Source organism: Fringilla coelebs (assembly GCF_963513975.1).
Source record: "Fringilla coelebs genome assembly, chromosome: 1".
NCBI lineage: Eukaryota > Metazoa > Chordata > Aves > Passeriformes > Fringillidae > Fringilla > Fringilla coelebs.
In genome coordinates, this window is record NC_140028.1 from 152035090 (window position 1) to 152056246 (window position 21157).

Sequence of the window (21157 nt, forward strand, 5' to 3'; positions counted from 1 at the left end):
AACACAACCAGCTCCTGGCCTCTCCTTTTCCCAGCCCCAGAGGATTTTTTTTTTCCCCTTACTTTTTCAATTATTATTCCCCAGAAAATGAGCCCTCCTAATCCATGTGATTTTCCATGCTTCTCAGCTTTCCTTGGCCTCTGCTGAGGTTTTTCTCAGGATTTCTTTCCCTTTTCCCCTTCCCTCACACAGACACAGAAACAATGAGGGAACAAAGACACAGAGAATCCCATTTTTTACTGCAAAAACTCCAGAACCAAAGTGTGTTTATTAGAGCAACTTCCAGTTTTACTTTGGGGAAGATTTTTCCTTGTTTCCTAGGGAAATTATTGGAATGGGAAGAAATCCTCATGGAAAAAAGATGGATTTAACAAAATTTGCTTAAATTTGGGATGTTTTTGCTTTTATATCCTTAATTTTCCATCATCCAAAGCAGAGGAAAAAGCATCAGCAAGGTTCTATTTGTTGCTAATTTCTGGGAATTCCACAGGTTTTCCCTAAGGCTGAAGGATATTCCTGGGATTTCTACTGGTGTTCCATAAACACGGGGAAAAGGTGGAGTTTGGGATGGAAAAGGGATCAATCCTTTTTTGATCGATTTATTCATGAAAATAATTCCTCCCTTTTCCTCAGTTTTGTATTTCTGTTTGTATCCTTCCTCCTAAAGAAATTCCCAGGGATTCACAGTTCACATTCCAGTTTCTTCCGTCGGATCTCCACAGGATCCACCCTCTTCCCACGGAGGAACAAGGCAAACTAAACAAAAATATCCAAATATCTTTAGGGATTTAGGCACATTTTGGAGCTCTGGAATGGGAATCTGGCCTGAAAAACAAGGAGAAATTCCAGCACATGGAAATCCAAGGCTTGTATCCAGAATTCTCAGTGCTTATCTTGTCCTGAAAGATAAAGATATTTTTTTAGAATTAGAGGGAAAAGAAGGAACAAACAATTCCATCAGGAATCATTCCCAGCTTATCAACAACAAGAGCTGCCAAAACACCAGGAATCATCCCAGTCCCAGCATCCCATGCTCAGTGATGGAGGAAACATGGGAAGCAGTCCCTAACACCTGGAGCTGATCCAAGTAAGAAAATTCCATGTAAAATAGTCCCAATTCCCTCAGGAAACAGGAGAAATGGAAAGGCCCAGTTTCATCCGGATACAGAGATGCAGCTTTATCTTCCCTCCATCCCACAGGAACGGCCAAGAGACGGAGCCGTTCCTGAATTTTTGGGCTCAGCTCCAGATTCCCACCGAGTTCAGATCCTGTGGCAAAGGATCTTTGCTTCTTCCAGGGTGGAACTGCTTATGCCCCAGGTTTCAGCTTTTATATTTTCACATTCTGTGCTGCTTTAGTGTGTGGGTCTGGGCTCACATCAGGGGATGCTGAGCTCTGTGCACAGAGCAGGGAGACAAAACAATTCCTGCTCCAGCTGGGCACCAAGGACAAATGAGCCAAATCTCAGGCCAGGAGCACAAACCCCGTGGGCTGGAGAGAGAAAAACAAGCAGGGTGGGACTGCAGGGGCTGAAGCTGGGATGGGACAATGAACTGCAAGGTGCAAATGGAGCAGAGCTGATCCCAGGGAGAGACCCCGTGCCCGGCCGGGCATTTTGGGGCCATTTTGGTTCATCTTGGGTGCAGCCCTGGCTGGGCTCTGGTGCTGCCCAGGGTGGGTCCATGGAGGAGATCCTTTGGATAAATCCCTGCTTTATTCTTTAGCTCTGCCCAGTCTCTGCTCCAGGGCAGCCTGCACAACTCATTAATTCCATTTGTCTTTCCCCAAACATTCCAAGAGCCCCACAGCAGGGGTGGGAGGGCCACCACCAAGGCAAATCCCAGGAATGTTTGTTTCCTGGGAATCACAAGCTCCCAGCTCCCTTTCCAAACCCATCAAAGACCCTCGGAATTGCTTCCCAATCCTGTTCCTGTTTTCCAGTTTCCCTGTGGAACTGGAACTTTTTTTCCTGTGACAAACCAAGCTTTCCATGCTCACTTGGCTTCCCTGATGACTGACATTGGTTCCCATTGGAATGGGAATTTCCCAGGGCAGTGGGTTTGGATTAAGGATTGAAAATATCCCTGAACAACAGGCAGGGACCATGGATTGGGATTTCACCAAGGCTCCTGATCTTTGGTATCAAAACCTGGGAACCACTTGGAAAAGTCCAAATTCAAAGGAAAATGCCTTAAATTAAAAAAAAAAAAAAGGATTCTAATAGGGAAAAAATAGAAACAAAGGAAAAAAAAAACCCAAACCAAATCTGGGGGGTTTTTTAGCTTGTTTATATTTTGTTATGTTATATCTTGGAACATAATTCCCGAATAACCTGGATGTGACTCCTACTTAACCCAGAAACAAAAGTCACCACAGCACAGCCAGGTCAGCTTCAAAACCAAACCAAAACCAGGCCTAAAAATAAACCAGAGCCTGGAAAAGACTAAAAACAAACAAAGGAAACCCAAAACATGCAGACCAAATGTGAGTGCAGCTTTTCCCGGGATATCAGATTAGATGGATTGGTCAGCCCCTTCCCCAAGAGCTGAGCAGGGAGAAAACCCAGGGAATGCCAGACAAAGGCAGCAGGCACCTTTTCCAGTAAAACTGAGATAAACCTTGCCCAGGAAATCCTGGAAACAAAGCCCAGCTCCTTTGTGAGGGTGAGACAGAGATGCCCTCGGTGGTGCTGTGGTTTGGATGTGCAGGACAAGGCTCCAGCCTTTTCCTGGAAACCCAATCCATTGTCAGGAGATGGTGGGAGCAAGATTTATGGAAAACCGCTAATTATACTGCCAGGGGTGTAAACATTCCTGATTCCTTCTTATCTCTTTTCCTTTTCTTTTTTTCCCCCTCTCTTGTTAGCTCAGTTCTATTTCCTTGCTTTTTTAGGAGTTTGGGAGCAGGGATTTGCAAATGCATGTGGAAAAAAAATTTTTCTTGGAAGTTTCCAGTCAATCCTAAAGGAATGAGGACTTGAAAATCCAGGAGAAGGGCAGAAAATCCAGAGGAGACTCACCTGGGCTCAGTTAGCCATGATGTGTTTCACAAAAGCTGGAAAAAAGAGGGAAAGAAGGATCAGTTATCCTATGGAAAACATAATTAACCTTTCACAGATGGGGTTTATCAGTTATGGACTTAGAATTGTCTAAAATTTGGAAATTTTGCTCCAGATTTTCCATGGATTTAAACTTTCTTGGGAATATTTTAAGATGGCTTTCAGGGGTCCCACCCACCTTCGTAGTTGATGCAGCCATTGGCATCTTCCTGCCCAGCCATCAATTTATCCACTTCCTCCTCAGTCAGCCTCTCCCCTGCATGGAAAACAAAATCCCTGGATCAAAACCCCCAATTTAGGAATTTAGGAAGCTCCTGAAGAACACAAATGGGAGTGAGAGAGAAGAGGGGGACATTTCTCCTGCGGGAAATCTGGGGTGCTGACCATGGGAAAAGCTCATTTTGGAGTTGCAGACTTGATCCAAATTCCAAACTTGATTCAAATCTGGATCCAAATTTGATCCCAAATCCAGAAAGACAGGAAAAATATGGAAATCCACAGAATATTATGGGCACAACTCATTTTCCTAAGAATAAGCTTGGTCTAAGTGCCAAATCTTGAAGGTTTGAGTCAGTTTTGACCAAGTCCTGATGAAAAAACTCTCAGTGGAAACTCAGTTCCCATCTGAGTTTGAGGTTCTGGAAGATTCCAAGGTCAAATTTGGGATCATTGGTATGGATCAGTGATGGAGTCAATTAAATTTAATTTTATTATTTAAATATTTGGTGCCTATTGGTTTGTAAGTCTTCATTCTGGTGAAGCAGAACGGAGACAAACCAAGGGAATCGTTGGGATTGGCAATGTTGGGATGATTTACGGGAATTTAATAAACATTGGAGAAATCCAACACAACGGGAAGGAGGGAGGGAGAGGAGAAGGAAGGGATGGAAGCACCTCCTGGAGGGCCAGAAAAATGGGAACGAACCAAGGGAATAGGTGGGGTTGGAGATCCCAGGATAATTTTATGGTGATGGGAACGAGATATTTATAGGAGAACTAAAACATGAAGGGAAAAGAGGGAAAGGCGAGGGATGGCAATTCCCAAGGGAAGGTTTTCCTCACCCAGCGTGGCCAGGACGTGGCGGAGCTCGGCTCCCATGACGGTCCCGTTGCCCTCCTTGTCGAACACCCGGAGCCCTTCCACGAAATCCTCGTAGGTTCCCGTGTCCTTGGTCTTGGCAATGTGCTGGAGCATGGGCAGGAAGGTCTCAAAGTCGATCATCTTGGAATTCATCTCTGGAAAACCCAGGGGAAACGGAAGTTTGGGGGGATTCTGGGGATAAAGATGGGATACCCACCGTGGGGTGGAAGATCTGTGGTGATAAATGTTGGATAAATGGAGAGAAGAGCCTGGAAATGGAAGGTTTGTAACCATGGGATATCCACTGGGAGGGCAGAACTGTGGTGATAAATGTTGGATAAAGGGAGAGAAGAGCCTGGAAATGGAAGCTCGGGGAAATTCTTGGAAAGTTGGGAATAACGATGGGATACCCACTGTGGGGTGGAAGATCTGTGTTGATAAATGTTGGATAAAGGGAGAGAAGAGCCTGGAAATGGAAGCTCAGGGAAATTCTTGGAAAGCTGGGAATAACGATCGGATACCCACGGTGGGGTGGAAGATCTGTAGTGATAAATGTTGGATAAATGGAGAGAAGAGTGTGGAAATGGAAGGTTTGTAACCGTGGGATATCCACTGTGAGGGCAGAACTGTGGTGATAAATGTTGGATAAAAGAAGAAGACAGGCTGGACATGGAAGTTTTGGGGGATTCTGGGAATAACGATGGGATACCCACCGTGGGGTAAAGGATCTGTGGTGATAAATGTTGGATAAAAGAGAATGGAAATTGAAGTTTTGGGGGATTCTGGGAGAGCTGGGAAGAGCGATGGGATAGCCACCATGGGTTGGAAGAACTGTGGTGATAAATGTTGGATAAAAGGAGAGAAGAGAATGGAAATGGAAGTTTGGGAGGATGTTGGGAGAGTTGGGAATAACCATATCCAGCATGAGTGCAGGAATGTGGGGATAAACACTGGACAAAAGGGAGAGAAGAACATGGAAATATGGAATACAGAAGGATGTCACTGCAATCATTACAGGCCTTTCCCCCCCTCTTTTGTGGAATAATCCGTGTCCTTACATCCAGGTTATCCCTTTGTTTCCCTGGATGTGTTGGAAATAATCAGTGTCTGTAGGAAAAACACCTGAATTCCTCTATAAATCCAATTTTAAAAAGCAAAAATTTTGTCATTTTAAAACCATTGATGCCCAGGGCTGTTAAATTAATTAATTCCCCTCAACTGGGGACAATTATCTTGATGCCCAGACAAATTTTTCCTCCCTTCTGCTGGCAGTTTCAGACACTGCTCCATATCCTGAGTTATGCTGCACTCAGAAAATGGAGACCTCACCTTCTGCAGGAATAATTCTGGGAAAACAAAGAGAGCAGGCCACCAACCTTCGGGTTTGGGTCTGCCAAGCAGTTTCATGACCTCAGCCTGGGTCGGGTTCTGCCCCAAAGCCCTCAGGACGTCTCCACATTGGGCGTAGGTGATTTTCATCTCCGACTTGGGGGTCCGGTCGAAAAGGGAAAAGGCTTCCTTAAATTCTGGAAGGGAAAAAGGTCAGGAGGCTTTCAGTCCGTGCTCCCTCGGATAAAAGATAAATCCAATCTAAACCTTTCCCTCTCTAACTGCCTGGCTGTTGCATTTTGTGGTTTGGGAAAAATTCGGATGAGCGTTGTTATCTCCGATGTTTGCGTTCCTCCTTCCCTGCATTTTCCGGTTCCACCGCGGGATGGAATCGGAGAGGTCAAATGCTGCTCCCACGGTATTTCCGTCTCAGTTACCATCAGCAAGTGTGGAAAACAGGAGAAATCGTTGGCCTTGGGAGCTTTCCAGCTGCTCAGGAGCACTCAGGAAGGCGCAGGATTCATCAGCAGTTCTGCTGATGGAAGAACCGGATCTTGGATTAAACATTGGATACTTTGAGAGCCCTGACCCAGTGCCTGGAGCTCCAGGAGCACCTCTAGGAGCTGGAAATGAGCTATGCCAGGAAAAAATACTGGGATTGTCACCCAGCAAGCTGTGTATTGGTGGGGGAGGGTGAAGGTGCACAGAAAACCTTATCCCAGAATTTCAGAATGGCTTGGGTGGAAGGGACCACAGTGGGTCACTGGTGGCACCTCCCAGAGCACAGGGCACAGGATTACATCCTGACAGTTCCGGAATATCCCCGGTGAGGGAGATCCCACAGCCTCTCTGGTGTCTGCTCAGGGCTGGGCACTGCCCAGGGCAGAAGTTCTGCCTCCTGTGCCGGGGGAATTCCTGGGATCAGGAATTCTGTCTGTTCCTCTGGTGCCATCTCTGGAGCAGAGCCCGGCCCTGCTCTGACCCTCCCTGCACCCAGGAACAGCCAGGGACACCCAGGGAGAGCCAGGGATACATGGGGACAGACAGGGACACCCAGGGACCCTCAGGAACACCCAGGAACAAAAGGGACAGACAGGGACACACGGGCATACCCAGGGACACTCAGGAACACTCAGGGACTGATGGGGACACCAAGGGACACCCAGGGACACTCAGGGACACCCAGGGAGAGCCAGGGCTGAGGGCTCCTCTCAGCTGGGGCTCCTCTCCGGGCTGAGCAGCCCCAGCTCCTTCAGCCTTTCCTGGGCACCGAGATGCTCCAGGCCCTTGCTCAGCTCCAGGAGCTCCTGTCCCTGCTGTGCTGAGGATCCAGAGCTGGACACAGCACCCAGAGGTGTCCCCAGGGGTGGATCTGGGGTTTGCTGTTCCCTCAGGAACCAGGGGCAGGCCGGATGTCCTGCGGGGTTCAGAGGTTTCCCATCTCCCTAAATGGAATCCCTCACTACTGAGAGGAGCAGGATCCTGGTAAGAGCATTCCCATGGGAGAGGTTCCCCTTTCCACCACTGATTTCATGTGGATGTGGTGCCTGAGGGCATTGGCAGTGGTGGGGTAAAGCTTGGGATCAATGGCCTTAAGGGCCTTTTCCAAATGGAATGATTGCATGATTCTCGTGCAGGATCCAGCACACACTTCCCCGGACACTCCAGTTCCTCGGGCTCTCCTTTCCCTGCTGGAATTGCAGGGTCAGAGGAGGATCCCAGGGAGCAGCAGTAACAGGCTGTTATCCTTTACTGTTATCCTTTAACTTCATCCTTTATCCTTTAACTTCATCCTTTGTCCTTTGATTTTATCCTTTATCCTTTAACTTCATCCTTTATCTTTATCCTTAATCCTTTATCCTTTAACTTCATTGTTGTCCTTGACTTCCCGGTGCACCATCCACAACTGATCCCAAAAATCCCTTTGGCTTTAAATCCCTGCATCTGGCCCTGGTGCTGCTGTTACTTTTCCACCTTTATTTCCTTCCCACATTTCCAAACTCCAGGAATTTATCCACTTTTCCCTAAATCCTCATCCACTCAAACATTCAGCCACACACTCTGCGCCCCAGATTTTCTCAATCTTCCCCAATTCCTTCTCTCCATTCCATCTCCCCCTTTTTTCTTCCTTTTCCTTTGCTTCTTTCCCTCTGTCCTTCCTTCTTTGACTTTTGCTGGGTTTTCCTCTCCTCCTTTCTCCCTCCCTTCCCATTTTGATCGTTCCACTCCAATTTTCCTCATTTCCTTCTTCATCCAACACTTCCAAACAACACCAAACCTTCTCATTTGGGGCTAATTAACATTCCCTTGTTTTCCTCTTTGCACTCTCCTCTCTTCCCTCCTCTCCCTGCCTCTCTCTCCGATTTTCCCTCCTGTCCCTGTCCCGAGCCCCGCTCCCTTTCCAGCCCCTCATTCCAGCAGAGGGCAATCGTGGGTTTTCCTGGGCTCCTTGCTGACAGTGGAATGGGGGCAGAGACCCTTCCCAGCTCCTTTCCTGGGGGTCTCACAGGCAAGGAGGGGGAGGAAAAATGGGGATTATTCCACCCCCCTGAGCTCCTCACCCATCACCACTCTCTGACTCCCTGGGACCAAGTGCTCAGCACCATCTCCTGAAGATTCCCGATCCAGCAAAATTCCTGACAGCTCAGATTTCCAAGGCTTTGAGTTGGTTTTCTGTGGGTTTTTTTCCCTCTGCTATTTTAATCTTTTCATTTGCATTTGCTGACTCCATGAAATTCCCATCCATGCACTAAAACCACCTCGGTGTCCTTTGCCCTCCCTCCAGCCAGGAACCCTCTGGATATTTTCAGATTCCCAATTCCTGCCTCTCTGTCCATCTGAAAGCAGCTCCTTTTCCCCCTTTTCCAGCAATTCTGGGAGCTGAAGAGGCCCAAACCCAGAGTTCAGGGCAGACATTGGCACCAGGGATGGGTTTCACTCATTACTGAGGAGCAGAACGGGTAAAAATGGGGATTTTCCACAAAGCTTTGCCCCAGACCATCAATTCTTCTCCTGGAGCCACATTTTGGGGACCAAACCACCCGTGAATCCTTCCAGGGAATCCTTTGCTCCACACAACCTTTTCCTTGGCAAAAAGAAGGAATTTGGGGAATTCTAAAAGCCCTTGAGGTGCTGCAGCTTCTGTTTCTCCTCCACCACCTCCCTTTGGAATCAGCTGCCAGAACCCCAACCCATGGTGATACACCAGGAATATCCAACCCAGAGGATGGAATCTGGGAATTCCAAAGGAATTTTTCAGCTTTGGGATCAGCTGACAAATTGGGAAACATCCAATCTCCCTGAGAGCCCTGGATCCTCCGGGGTCAGCAGAGAATGACGAAGGGAGGTGATAATTAAACACCTCTCTGATTGATTTTCCCCTGCTCTAATTAACCCCTTCCCTGATCCCATCTTTTAGGGGCTCTCCCAAGGGTTTAAAGACCAAAGGCAAATCCTGCCAGATGTGTGATTCCATCCATCAATTATCCCATAAAACCCAGGCTGATTTTTGAGGGGAAGGGGGACAGCTGCAGTCCCAGCGTTCCCAGGATTCAGGCAGGAGGTTTTGGGATCAGTTTCTTGAGTTGGGACAAAGGGTTTGGAAACTGATGCTGATGTTTGGCTTTGAGAGGATAAAGAAATTCCATGCCTGGTGTTATTTGCTGGATTTGGGAGAGCTGGAACGCATTAAGTTCTGATGGAAGGCAGGAAAAATTATCTGAAGCAGAGTTGAGGGTTTTCCTTTGAAAATATTGGTACTGGTGGTTTTTTCCTAAAGAAAAAACCTGTATTTGGGCTTTTTTGGGGGGGGAAACTCCTGGAAATGGGATATGAATTCCCTGATTTTCTATTGGAGGGAAGGATTTTGAGGAGGAGAGGAAGAAAAGCCAGGAATTAAAGCTCAGCCTTCCCAAAGTTGTTCCAATATCCCAGCCCTGCTCATCCCAGCACTTCCCAGGGATGGATTTACTGAGCCCAGAAGAGAAAAATCTTCCTCACCTTCGATCTGGTCAGGGCTGAATTCCACCTGGACGAGACAAAAACAAGATAAGAAAACTGATAAGAAGGGGGAAAATGACTCACCTCAGAAGAAATTGGCTTAGTCTCAGTTTTATGATCCTGGGGGTTTGGGAGGATTCACCTCCCATCACCCCAGGTTGCTCCAAGCCCTGCCCAACCTGGACTTGGACACTTGGTCACAGGAGAGCTTCAGGTTGGATACTGGGAAAAAATCTTCCCAGAAAAAGCTGTCCAGGCCTGGCCCAGCTGCCGTGGCAGAGCTGGAGGCCCCATTCCTGGAGGGATTTAGGATCCACGTGGATATGGCACCTGGGGATGATGATGGCCTTGGCAGTGCTGGATGAATTGTTGGATCTGATGATCTTTGAGGATCTCTACCCTAAATGAGTCCCCAACTCATTCCCTTTTTCCTTGGAAGGACACCAGGATGGTTTCCCTTGGGATTTATTTTTTGTGGGAAATATCCTGGCAAAAGGAATCTCCTTCTTCAGAGCTGAGTTTTCCCTGGCATTTTTTTCCATTGGGAATGGAGGTTTTAAAGCCAGGGCATTCCCATCCAGGCCTCCCTCTCCACAAGGCTCCCAGTGCTGAGGTTTGGTCCAAATCCATACGGGAGACAGAGAAAATCCCATTTTTGTCCTGCCCTGATGTGTAGACAAGGTTACACATTCCATGAGGATATCAAACCTCCAAATCCAAACCTTTCCACCTGCATGATTCCAGCTTTCCTCATCTCCAGCACTCCTGGCTTTAGGGAATCCTCACCTGATGGCATCAGCTGGATCCTGATCCTGCTGGATTCTCCCCCTGGTTTTGTCCTGGAGGCTCCAGGAGGGATTAACTCCACCCTTGGCCCTGCTGACGTCATTCACAGCTTCCAATCTCCTGGAATTTTTATCAATCCCAATAAACCCCGTCACTCCTCACTAAGCCAGGCATAGCTAAGCCTGACATCAGTCCTATGAATAAATCTGTTGTCACCCAGCAGTCGGGAGTTGAGCTGGGGGAAGCATTTAGACAATGGAGCCCTTCCAAGAGTGAAACAACATTCCTGGTTTTTCATAGGACACCGAGGAATCCAGGGATGAACAGCAGGATTTGCAGGATAGTTTGGGAGGAAGAGGAGGTTGGATTTCAGGGTTTTTAAAATTTATTTATTTCACTGGGGGTTTGGGGGTGCTTGGGGCTTTTTGTGGGGTTTTTAGACGGGCAGCTCTTTGTTTGGGGTTTTTGTTGCTGTTGTTGTTTTGGGGGTTTTTTACTGTTCCCTCAGGACACTGCTTCAGGAGACAGAAATGCAGGAGCTGGAAAGAGGCCAGGAAAACCATCAAGATCAGGATCCTGGGGTTGAGGTTACATTTGGATTTCACCATCATGTGGGCCTTTTTCTTCCACTAAAACCTTTTTAATCCTATTAATACACAACATTCCCATCATCCCCTCTCCCATCACTTTCCACAGTAATTATGATGGATATAAACTCCTCCAGTGCCCTGGGACAAACATTGATCCAGTCTCCAACAGCTCCAGCCCTCCAAAGGAAAGGGAAGCAAAACCAGAAATCAACCCTTAATTCCAGCTTTAATTCCACAGCAAAATACTTCAGGAATGGGAATACGAAGCAGAATCTCTGTCAAGGTCATGCAGAGGTTGCTGCTGCATAAAATCCCCACAAAATTATTCCTTTTTTTCCTGTTTGCTCCTAAAATTCCAGAGGGCAGGGATGGATGGGATATTGGGAAGGAGTTCCTGGCTGGGAGGGTGGGGAGGAACTGGAAAGGACTTCCCAGGGGAGCTGTGGCTGCCCCTGGATCCCTGGCAGTGTCCCAGGCCAGGCTGGACAGGGCTGGGAGCAGCCTGGGATGGTGGGAGGTGTCCCTGACCTGGCAGGGATGGAATGGGATGATCCCTAAGGTCCCTTCCAACCAAAAACTTCAGGGATTCTGTCATTTTCCACAGGGAAGTTTTTGGCCACTTTGGAAGTGGGACTGGGTGAGAGAGAGATTATTTTGGGAATGCTGAGCCTGCCAGAGATGGGAAACAAAAGCAGAGCTCTCCTGTCACCACATTGTCCCATTATCCTGCTATCCCAGCGCCTCTTGGGCAGCTCATTCCTGTTCATTTTCCAGGACAGTTCCAGGGCAAAGGCCAGGACATTTCAAAGAGCTCTGGCTCCTGGAGCTGGATTTTTAAGGAGCTGGAAGTGCCCGAGGATGGAGAGGACTTGCTGGGGCCGAGCAGTTGGAATTATCCCATCCCTGGGGTGGGATTAAACGGAACAGTTCAATCCATCTCTCCCAAAATCAGCCCGTTCATCCCAAGAGAAGCTTCCCCTTTCCCAGCCTCACGTGCAGCCCTTCTGCCTGGGGAACACTCCAAGCTCTGGAGCTGAGCAGGCAAATCCAGCAGGATTCCCCATCCCTGGCCTTGCACCATCCCTGTTTTCCCTGGCTGCTCCCACCGTGGATGCTTTGCCATCTTTCCATGCAGAAAAGGGGGAAAAGCTTTTTCCATTCCAGCATCCCAGCAGGGCTTTGCAGGGACAACAGATTCCACACGGCCTTGAGATTCCAGCACCCCCCAAAAATAATTCCTGGCTGCTTTTTCCCCAGGAAAGCATGGAAAACATGGAAAACTCTCCATGGAAAACCATTCCAGGTCCTCACGCATCCCAGCTGTCTCCACGTGGATTTTTATCCCGGTCACCAGACCTGGAGCAACGTCACCTCATCCAACTTTAGCCCCTGAAATGTCGGCACCCAAATTCCCAAATTCCCCTCTCATCTCCCTTTATCCCAGCTCAGCATCTCCCAAGGGTGACTCAGCCCAGCCAGATATAGGAATTTGGCACCATCCCAAGGGATGAACTTCCAGAGATTTTCTCCCTGTTCATTATTGAGGATTTAAATCCAGTGATCCATTTTCCCGTGGTTAAAGCTGGAGGAGCCATTCCCACTTTCTGTGTCCTAAAAAATCACAAATTAATCCCATTTTCCAGCTTATTTTTCATGGAAGCAAAACATATTCCTGGGAAAATGCTCATCCCTATTAAAAAGCTTCCAGGTGGGCTGAATTAAATGTAAGGAAATGACAATTTTTTGCTGCCTCATCTTTGTAGGACAATTTATTCCTTAAAATAAAAAGTACAGGGATCATCCTAGAAAAACACTTCCTTAAAAAAATATTTTCCAAGGAATGAGCCTGACTCTCCTGGAAAATAAATCCCCCAGAACCTCTTTTGGATGAGCTGTAGACATCCCAATTGCACCCAGTCTTGGAAATTTGGGGAATCTTTGGAATGTTGAAAATTTCGGGGCATTGGCTCAAATCCAATGGGAATATGCATGAGAGAAACTCCAAAAATTTGGGATAAGGGCTTTAGTTAAGGGAGGGATCCCACATTTAGGCCCCTGGAACTGACATCCCAACACACACACAAAAAAAAAACAGACCAGGAGCATCCAAAGGTGAGAGAAAAAAAAAAATGGGAACATCTGATATGATTCCAGGTGCCAAATAAGATCCTGGGATCATTATCAGGACTGGGAGAGGTGGGAAAATTCCAACAAGGAGCACCTTTCCCTACCTCTGGAGTATTTTGATTTTGAGACTTTTTAGTGGTTAAAAAAAAAAAAAGTCTCAAAATTCCAAACACAGCCAATAAAATCTGGGAATAAATAGAAATAATTTGAGACATTCCCATAAAAGGATTAATTTTGAGCATTTTGTTTGGTACAAGGTTGTGTTTCCTACTTTTTTTATCCACAGTTTGTGGAAATGAGAATGGATTTCATCCTGCAGTGCAGAAATTGGGATATCTGGAGAAATCCAACCCCTATTAAAGCATTTTTCCAAACATTGGGAAGGGATTCTGGGCTCCAGCAGAGCTGGATTTGTGGAGCAGGAATTTGCACCAACAGACAAGGACGTTCCTGATCAAATTAAAGAATTCCCAAGAAAAATCCTCTAGGAAATATCCCCTCCCCTTTCTATGAGGTTGGGAAAAAATGCCCCAGACTTCAGCTCTATTTCTCAATTTCCCTGATCCAGTATTTGGGAATGGGATATTCCCTGCTGGGATTGGGATTTGTGTATCATTTGGGAATTTGACAAACTTTTAGCGCCTTCAAAATGGAAAAGAACTCTGTAATTTATATAATATTTATCATATATGTGACCTTCAAAATTCCAAATTGTGCCAAAGGAAAAAAATAAACATTTCCATGAAAAATAAGAATTTTCCCAAACAACTGTGCAGAATAATTTTTAAAAATGCAGGAATTAATTTTTTTTTCCAAGGTAACAAAAATATGTGGAGCGTGGAATTGTTTTGATTTAAAAAATAAAGATTGTTTGGAGTGATACCAATTTGGGTTTGGGTTTTTTTTTTTTAATGACAACTCATCCCTGCTGCCCTTGATCCCATAATGTCCCAGAATCCCAGTGGACATTCCCACATGGTCACGGTGTCCTGGCTGGAGGTCCCTGTGCCTCCAAGGGAAGCAATTCCCTTTGTCCCTGTCCTTTTCCAGCTCTGGAATGTTGAGCATGGAGCTGTTGGAGGGAGCTGGATCCCATCACAAACCTCTGTTTCAAGGTCATGGAATTGTTCTGGAGTTATTCCCTTCAAAACTTCCCCAAAACTGAATTCCTTGGGACTTGATTTCTTGATATGTTACAAATCATTGCTTTTTTTCACCAGTATATAAAGATTTACAGGGAATTTGGGATTCAAGGCAGGAAAACGCCCTTCCAGGATTTGTCCCAAATCCTGAGCTGTGAGACTTGGTGCCATGTGGGAGAGGACAAGGATTTAATCAATGAGGAGACAAAGCAACCTCTTCCCTTTTCACATAATTCCCACGTTTTCCTGAGGGGGAAGCTGCTTTTTGAGGATCCAGGGATATTTATCAGTTGGGAATGTTCCCCTGGAGAGGAGGAGGATCCAGGGAGAGCTCAGAGCCCCTGGCAGGGCCTGAAGGGGCTCCAGGAGAGCTGGAGAGGGACTGGGGACAAGGGATGGAGGGACAGGACACAGGGAATGGCTTCAAAGTGAAAGAGAGACAGGATATTGGGAATTGGGAATTCCAGGCTGGGAGGGTGGGGAGGGGCTGGGATGGAATTCCCAGAGCAGCTGTGGCTGCCCCTGGATCCCTGGAGGTGTCCCAGGCCAGGCTGGACATTGGGCTTGGAGCAGCCTGGGACAGTGGAAGGTCCCTGCCCATGGAATGGGATGGGATTGAAGGTCTGTCCTAACCCAAACCATTCCAGGATTCTGGGATTCCCTGATTCTGTGATTGTCTGCTCCGAATTCCCACTAAAAAGAGATCCTGCAAAGCTCCTCTTCTTTTTCTAAAGTCAGTGCCCTTTCTCAAAGGATAATTCCCAAAAGACAATTCCCAAAGGACAATTCCCAAAGGACAATCCTTTCCCCCAAAGGACAATTCCCAAAGGAGAATCCTTTCCCCCAAAGGACAATTTCCAAAGGCAACGCCCTTTTCCAAAGGGCGATCCTTTTCCCTAAAGAACAATTCCCAAAGGACAATCCTTTTCCCCAAAAGACAATTCCCAAAGGACAAAGCCTCACAGAGAAATCCTCCTGTGCCTTGCAGAGTTTATCCCTCCTGGGGCATTCACATTTTGGCACGAACCCAATTCCCAGCTAATTTTTGAGGATATCAATTCCCAGTCTCCAACTCCTCCACCAGCTCCAACACCACCACAGGACCAATCCACCTACTTTGACCGAAGCTGGGTTAAACTCCACTTCCTTTTTGGGCTCTGGTTCCGCTGGTTTAGGCGCTGGTTTGGGTTCTTCCTTCTTAGGCTCGGCCTTCTTAGGCTCGGGCTTCTTGGGAGCCATGGCTGATGTGGGAAGGAGAGACGGAGAGGGTGGGAAAGGCAGGAAAGAGGAGCTGCTGCAGGAAAAACCCCGGGCTGGAGTGGGTCTTTATCCCCTCTGGAAGTGCCGCATTGTCCCTCCCAGACCTGTCACATGCCGCCGCTCACAATGGGGCCACAGCTATAAAAGGACAAGACTGGCCCCGGCTATTTTGGATGCTGCCCTTGGATCCGGCATTGTTCCCAATTAACACTTCCATGGAAAAGAGATTTTGGGGGGTTTAGGCCGAGCCTGGCACTGGCTCAAACATTTTTGCTGGGCAGGGACGAGGGGGAAGCTGGGTCGCGATCCAGGTGCTCCGATGGGTTTGGTCCTTGCCAGGCCCATCCCGAGTGACATTCCCAGCTCCTGAGTGACATTCCCAGCTCGCTTTTCCAGGCTGGACGGCCCCCCTGGCCTTTGTCATGCAAAGATAAGCCCAGGTTTATATTTAGAGCCGAGGATGGGGCTTTGGGGAAGCTGAAGCATCCGCGCGGCGTCAGCTGGCACAGGGAGAATTCCCATCTCGGATCACACGCTGCCCTTCTCCTGGGAAGGGGCCCAAAAACCAGGATGGCTCTGAGAAAAATGCACCCAGGAGCAGGGAGAGCACAGCCCCCCAGGGAAAGGGGCAGTGCTGGAAGTGCATCCTCATCCTGGATTTTCCAGGCCTTTTTAGGGACTGTGCCAAATTCCAGCCCCAAGGACTGAGATAAGAGCGTCCATTTGGAGCTTGCCTTCGCCTCCCCTTGAAGCAAAATGCAGGGAATAATTCCCAGATTTATGTCATTTTACCAGGATGTTTTCCATTTCCAGGTGATTTTTCTTTACCAGGAGGACACTTTGACCCAGGGGCACTTGCACATTCCTTGGATTATTTGTATTTTCCCAAAAACCTGGGACAAAGCAGCCACCCACCAAATCACAGTGTGCTTGTGAGGGAATCCAGGCTGGAATTCCAATAAATATCAGTTGATTGATGAATCTCTTGGAGCTCCTTTTGGTGTCATCCTGGATATCCACAATCCAAACCCCTTCCATGCTTTTCCTGGATCCCCCCTCTTCCCAGATTTCCTTCAGACGGCAAAGCCCCATCGGAAAATTTTTCCTGTGAGTTTCTCTTTCCCATTTCCCCATTTTCTGTCCCAACAGGAATTAGGACAGGGAGGTTTCTGGGATCAGAAGGGATCTCTGCAAACTCTGCACACTGGAGATATCCCAGGGAAGAAACAGAAACGTGAGATCATTGAATCCATCGAATGGTTTGGGTTGGAAGGCACCTGGAAGTTCATTTATCCCATTTATCCCATTTATCCCGTTTATCCCATTTATCCCATTTATCCCATTTATCCCATTCATCCCGTTTATCCCATTTATCCCATTTATCCCATTTATGTGATGGACACCTTCCATTAGACCAGGGTATTCCAGCCTGGCCTGGAAAACTCCCAGGAACTGGGAAAAAGAACAGAAATAACAGGAATTATTCCTTGTTTTCATGTCCTGGAAAAGTTTTTCCCTCTTTAATTCCTGCATTGGAATGAGTCGTGGCTGGAGGATTGGGGGAGATTTTACAGATCCCAAGAAATCCCAGGGATTTATTTCACCATGTTCACTATAAATTCCTCAATCCACATTTCTGGGATCAGCACAGATCCAGGAAATTTTGAATTCTGTTAATTTAGAGCAGCAAAATTCCAGTGAAAATTGATTTGGGATTTGGGATCAGCTGCAGCCACAGGGACAGTTTTTATCCACTTACAAAGACACCAGGCTGCATTCCTGGATGGAAAACAGCCCTGGAAAATATCAGGCCATTAAGATGCCAGCAGGATCTCAGCAGCAGCTTGGGATCATCACCTCCACCTCTGCCAGATAAGAAGGGCCCAGAAAAACCAGGAAAGATGGATTTGCCTTCTCTCCCAAATCCTACAAATCAGCCACATTTAGGAAATTGGCTGATTTTTGGGGAATTTTTTTTTTCCTCCTCAGCTTTTTTCCCACTGAAAATAAATAACAGGAAAAATGGTCAGGAAAAAAGGGCTGGAAATCCCCTCAGTTGGATTTTCAGGCAAAGTTCTGGATTAACCAAGATTTTCTCCATAATGTTTTTATATATTTATGGTAAAGAACATTCAGGAATGATCCTTTGCACTTCTGTGAACATCAAAAAGTTCTCTTTTCCTGACATTTTATGGGAATTCACTTCTGCTTGGATTGGAAAATTCTGGACTAAAATCCCAGTTAAATCCTTTGGGATTTGATTCTGTTTCCTCCTGTCTGTTCCTCCTCTAAACCCAGGGTAAATCCATGGATTTTTGGGGAGTTCATTGGTGAGGATCTGTGGATGGCCAAAATCCCTGAGCAGATCAGGTGGATTTTTCAGGAAACAGTCAGAGGGCAGGGATGGATGGGAGATTGGGAATTAGGAATTCCTGGCTGGGATGGAATTCCCAGAGCAGCTGGGGCTGCCCCTGGATCCCTGAAGTGTCCAAAGCCAGGTTGAACAAAGCTTGGAGCCCATGGATTGGAAGAGGATGGTCTGATGGTCCTTTCCAAGCCAAACTATTCCAGGATTCCAAGATTTCTTAAGTTCCTCTTTATTTTAAATATCCAAAATCCACCCAAACCAGGGAAGCAGCTGATGGATTTTCAAATCCCTGCAGGCACCAATTCTGCTTGGACCAATTCCATGGATTCAAGATATTCCAATACCCTGCAAATCCTTCTGCCAGCAGCCAAATCTTTTCCTGAATTCCTCATCCATCTCTTCCAGGAAGATCCCTGGAATCCCAGCAGCTCACAAAAAACCCCAAACCTGCCCAAAAATTGCTTTTCCTACGAATGGATTTGGGGCAGAGGGTGGAGATTCCTCCTCAACTTTTTTGAGCCAAGAAGTTGTTCCAGAGTCCCATAAAAGAAGCTGGGATAGCTGGGAATTGTCTAAAATTCCCTGGATTCTCTGGGTAGGGTAACTTCCTCCAGGACTCAGCAAGACATTTCCCACAAAACCCAAAAATAAACCCAAAAACCCAAAACCAAGCGGATTTAAGGACCATCGGAAAATTAGGATTGAAGTGAAAACAAAACATTCCAGGCAAAATCTGGATCCCTGAAATGTGGGAATGCTGCCACAGTGCCTCATGATCCTTGATAAGTCCTATGGAATGGAATGCTGGAATGTCTGCTGGAATCAGGTTGAAGGGACCACAAAATATCTGGAGCCACATTCCATGGAAAAGGGACCTGGATGAGATTATCTCCCCATTTCCCTCCTTTTCCTGCATTTTGCCACATTCCCCCTCAGGTAAAGGAGACTGGAGAGGGAATGTGAACCCCCTTTTTCCAAGGAAAACAAAGACCTGGGAGAAGTGACCAATTCCCATGGAATATTGTTGGGGGCTATTAAAATTCAATTATTTGGGGAAAAAATGCATCCATTTCCAGATGTTTGATTTGTCCCCCTTTGGAACGTTTTGGGATCTCTGTTCAAAATAAAAATCAAATTAATTTGGGATTTTAAACTCCAATTCTCACTTCCAAAACATCCCTGGAAGGTCTCCAGACATCTTTAAACGCGAGCTTGACACGTCAAAGATGTTCCCATTCCAACCAGAAATTGTTGTGCAACTTTTCCCACTAAGGAATTCTGCCCTTGGAACTGGGAGATGGCCACAGCTTGAGGCCTTCCCCAAGAGCATTAAAAAAGTGTTTTTTAGAAGATTTGTGACCCAAAAATGAGGATTTTTTGGGGGTTTCTCAGGCCCAGATGTTCCTGACAGATGTTGGATGAGGAAAACCAGCTCCAAACCACATCTGCTCCTCACCCTTCAGCGAACCCAGTTAAAAACAGAAATTCCAAGCTTTCCAAAAGGCTTTGGCATTTCCAAGATAATTGTGGAAGAAAAATACAAAGCAGTTTGAAAATAAAAGGAAAATTATTCATTTAAAAAAAAAAAAAAAAAAGAAAACCAGATGGGGAATTTAGAGGAAATCTCAATTTGTCTCCCAATTTTTTTGCCAGATCTTCCCAGTTTTTCCATCAACACCAGAGTGGATGAAAACAGGGAGGGAAGGGAGATGGAAAGGTGTTGGATCCACATGGAAAAAGGGATGAGGTGGGATCATGAGAGGGGGTTGGCCTGCTGAGAAGCTGCTGGGGGGCACAGAAAAAAAGGGGAAAATGGGAATTTCCACCTGGATGAAAATTCCCACTCCCGAATTCCATGGGGTGCCTGCCCAGCCTTATCCCTGTTTCCTACAGGAATTCCAGCTCCCAAAAAAAAGCCAACTCCCACTCTTGGCCCAACTCTTCAGCTGCTCTAAATCAGCCCCTTCCAAAACTTCAAGGGAAAAATGCTGATGTATCCCAGCTGTGGATATGGAGCAGGATCCATCCATTCCTTCCCAACTTCTGGGATCAGGACAACACATGTTGGCTCCTCCCTGGGACAAGAAAAGAAGGATCAAAAATTAGAATCAAAAGTATCTTTTCTATAGAAAACGCAACGTTAAAGATACCAAGCAGCAAAATCCAAGGGAAAATGTGCTCTTCCTCACAAAGCCCTGTGGGATTCCATGGAAAATGAGTTTCTGATGGATCCTTGCATGTGGAGGCACCACGGGACAAGGAGCTGAAGGGATCTGGTTTTTGGCATTCCATCGCTGCAAAGCCAGTAAAAAAACTCCAAAAGCCTGGAAAAGAAAAAAAAAATCAGCAGGATCCTTCAGGGGTTTTGGGAAAGTAAAAAAAGGATTAATTAAATCATTAAAAGGATTAATTAAAATTTATTTCTGCAGACTTCATGATAGTCGATTTCTGTTAATGACAGACTTTTGTTCCCTTTGGAAAATTATCCCGGTCCCCCTCCTGTTTTTTCTCAGAGATATTTAAAACTCCTGCCATGTCCATAAACATGGATCCTTTCACAGGGGTGATCCAAGGAATTTGCACCTTGCCATTATTTTTTATTGGGATTTCAATCCTGGGATTCCCTTGAAGCTGCAGCAGGAACCACAATTCCAGCTTTTATCACAATTAGACATGGGGGGGACAGGGAATTTGGAAATTATGGGGAAATCAAGGAATAAAAACTCAAAATGAAGCCTAAATATAAGCGGGAAGAGGAGGAAAAGAGGATGGGGAAAACTTCCACAGGAATGTTTTAAAAGTGAATTTCCTAAATTTCCTTCCGTGTTTTAACAAGGAGAGGGGAGATGCAAAGGGAACACGGAGCCTTTTTTTGGGATGCCGCAGGTGGAACATCGATGTCACTTCCCAAAATACTCTCCTGCCTTTTTCACGGGGTGGAATTTGGGCTCTGGTCGTGACGCTCCCCCCCCTCCCCTGTGGGGCTGTAACCCAATCCGAGCCACCAGCTCGGGAACAATGGGCACGTGGGAGCGCCAGGAATGTCCTGGGATCAAGGGCTGAGGGCTGCGCTCCCGAAATCCTGGGAATGCTCTGCCTGGCTGGGCTGGAGAAGCCTGGGAGGTGTGAGCAGAGCTGAGCTCTGGAACAGGATTAGGGGTCAAAGGGAACATCCAAAGGTGCCCCTGGATCTGCCTGGGACAGACACGGCTCAGCCCGTGAGCAGGGAATGGGATCCTGTGGTCGGGAATTCACACCCAGGATTTGCTCCAGGCTGGACTTCAAATTGCTTTTTATTTCTGGGCCTTATCCCCTTATTATTATCATCCTTTCCAGCCTTATCCCCTTATTCCATTTCTGAAAGATTTTGGGATCTTTTTTAATAAGGCGTTCACCAAACACAGCATTTTAGTCTT

General features: G+C 46.7%; 1 protein-coding gene across 1 annotated transcript; it reads right to left on the minus strand.

Moving 5' to 3' along the window:
- Positions 1-249: 249 nt before the first annotated feature.
- MYL3 (myosin light chain 3) lies at positions 250-15429 on the minus strand. The gene is made up of 7 exons (XM_084218210.1): positions 15230-15429; positions 9469-9496; positions 5517-5666; positions 4122-4295; positions 3238-3315; positions 3021-3055; positions 250-899 (listed from the first exon to the last, which is right to left on the minus strand). The coding sequence occupies exons 1-6, from the start codon at positions 15350-15352 to the stop codon at positions 3027-3029; spliced, it is 582 nt and encodes a 193-aa protein (XP_084074336.1). The 5' UTR covers positions 15353-15429; the 3' UTR covers positions 250-899; positions 3021-3026.
- Positions 15430-21157: the final 5728 nt, after the last annotated feature.

Excerpts from the sequence above, each read along its gene's own strand:
- MYL3 (XM_084218210.1), bottom strand. The coding sequence starts at position 15,352 with ATGGCTCCCAAGAAGCCCGAGCCTAAGAAGGCCGAGCCTAAGAAGGAA. Across the intron at positions 9,497-15,229 it reads TTAACCCAGCTTCGGTCAAA|GTGGAATTCAGCCCTGACCA; the intron begins GTAGGTGGATTG and ends TGTCTCGTCCAG. Across the intron at positions 3,316-4,121 it reads CCACGTCCTGGCCACGCTGG|GGGAGAGGCTGACTGAGGAG; the intron begins GTGAGGAAAACC and ends TTTTCCATGCAG.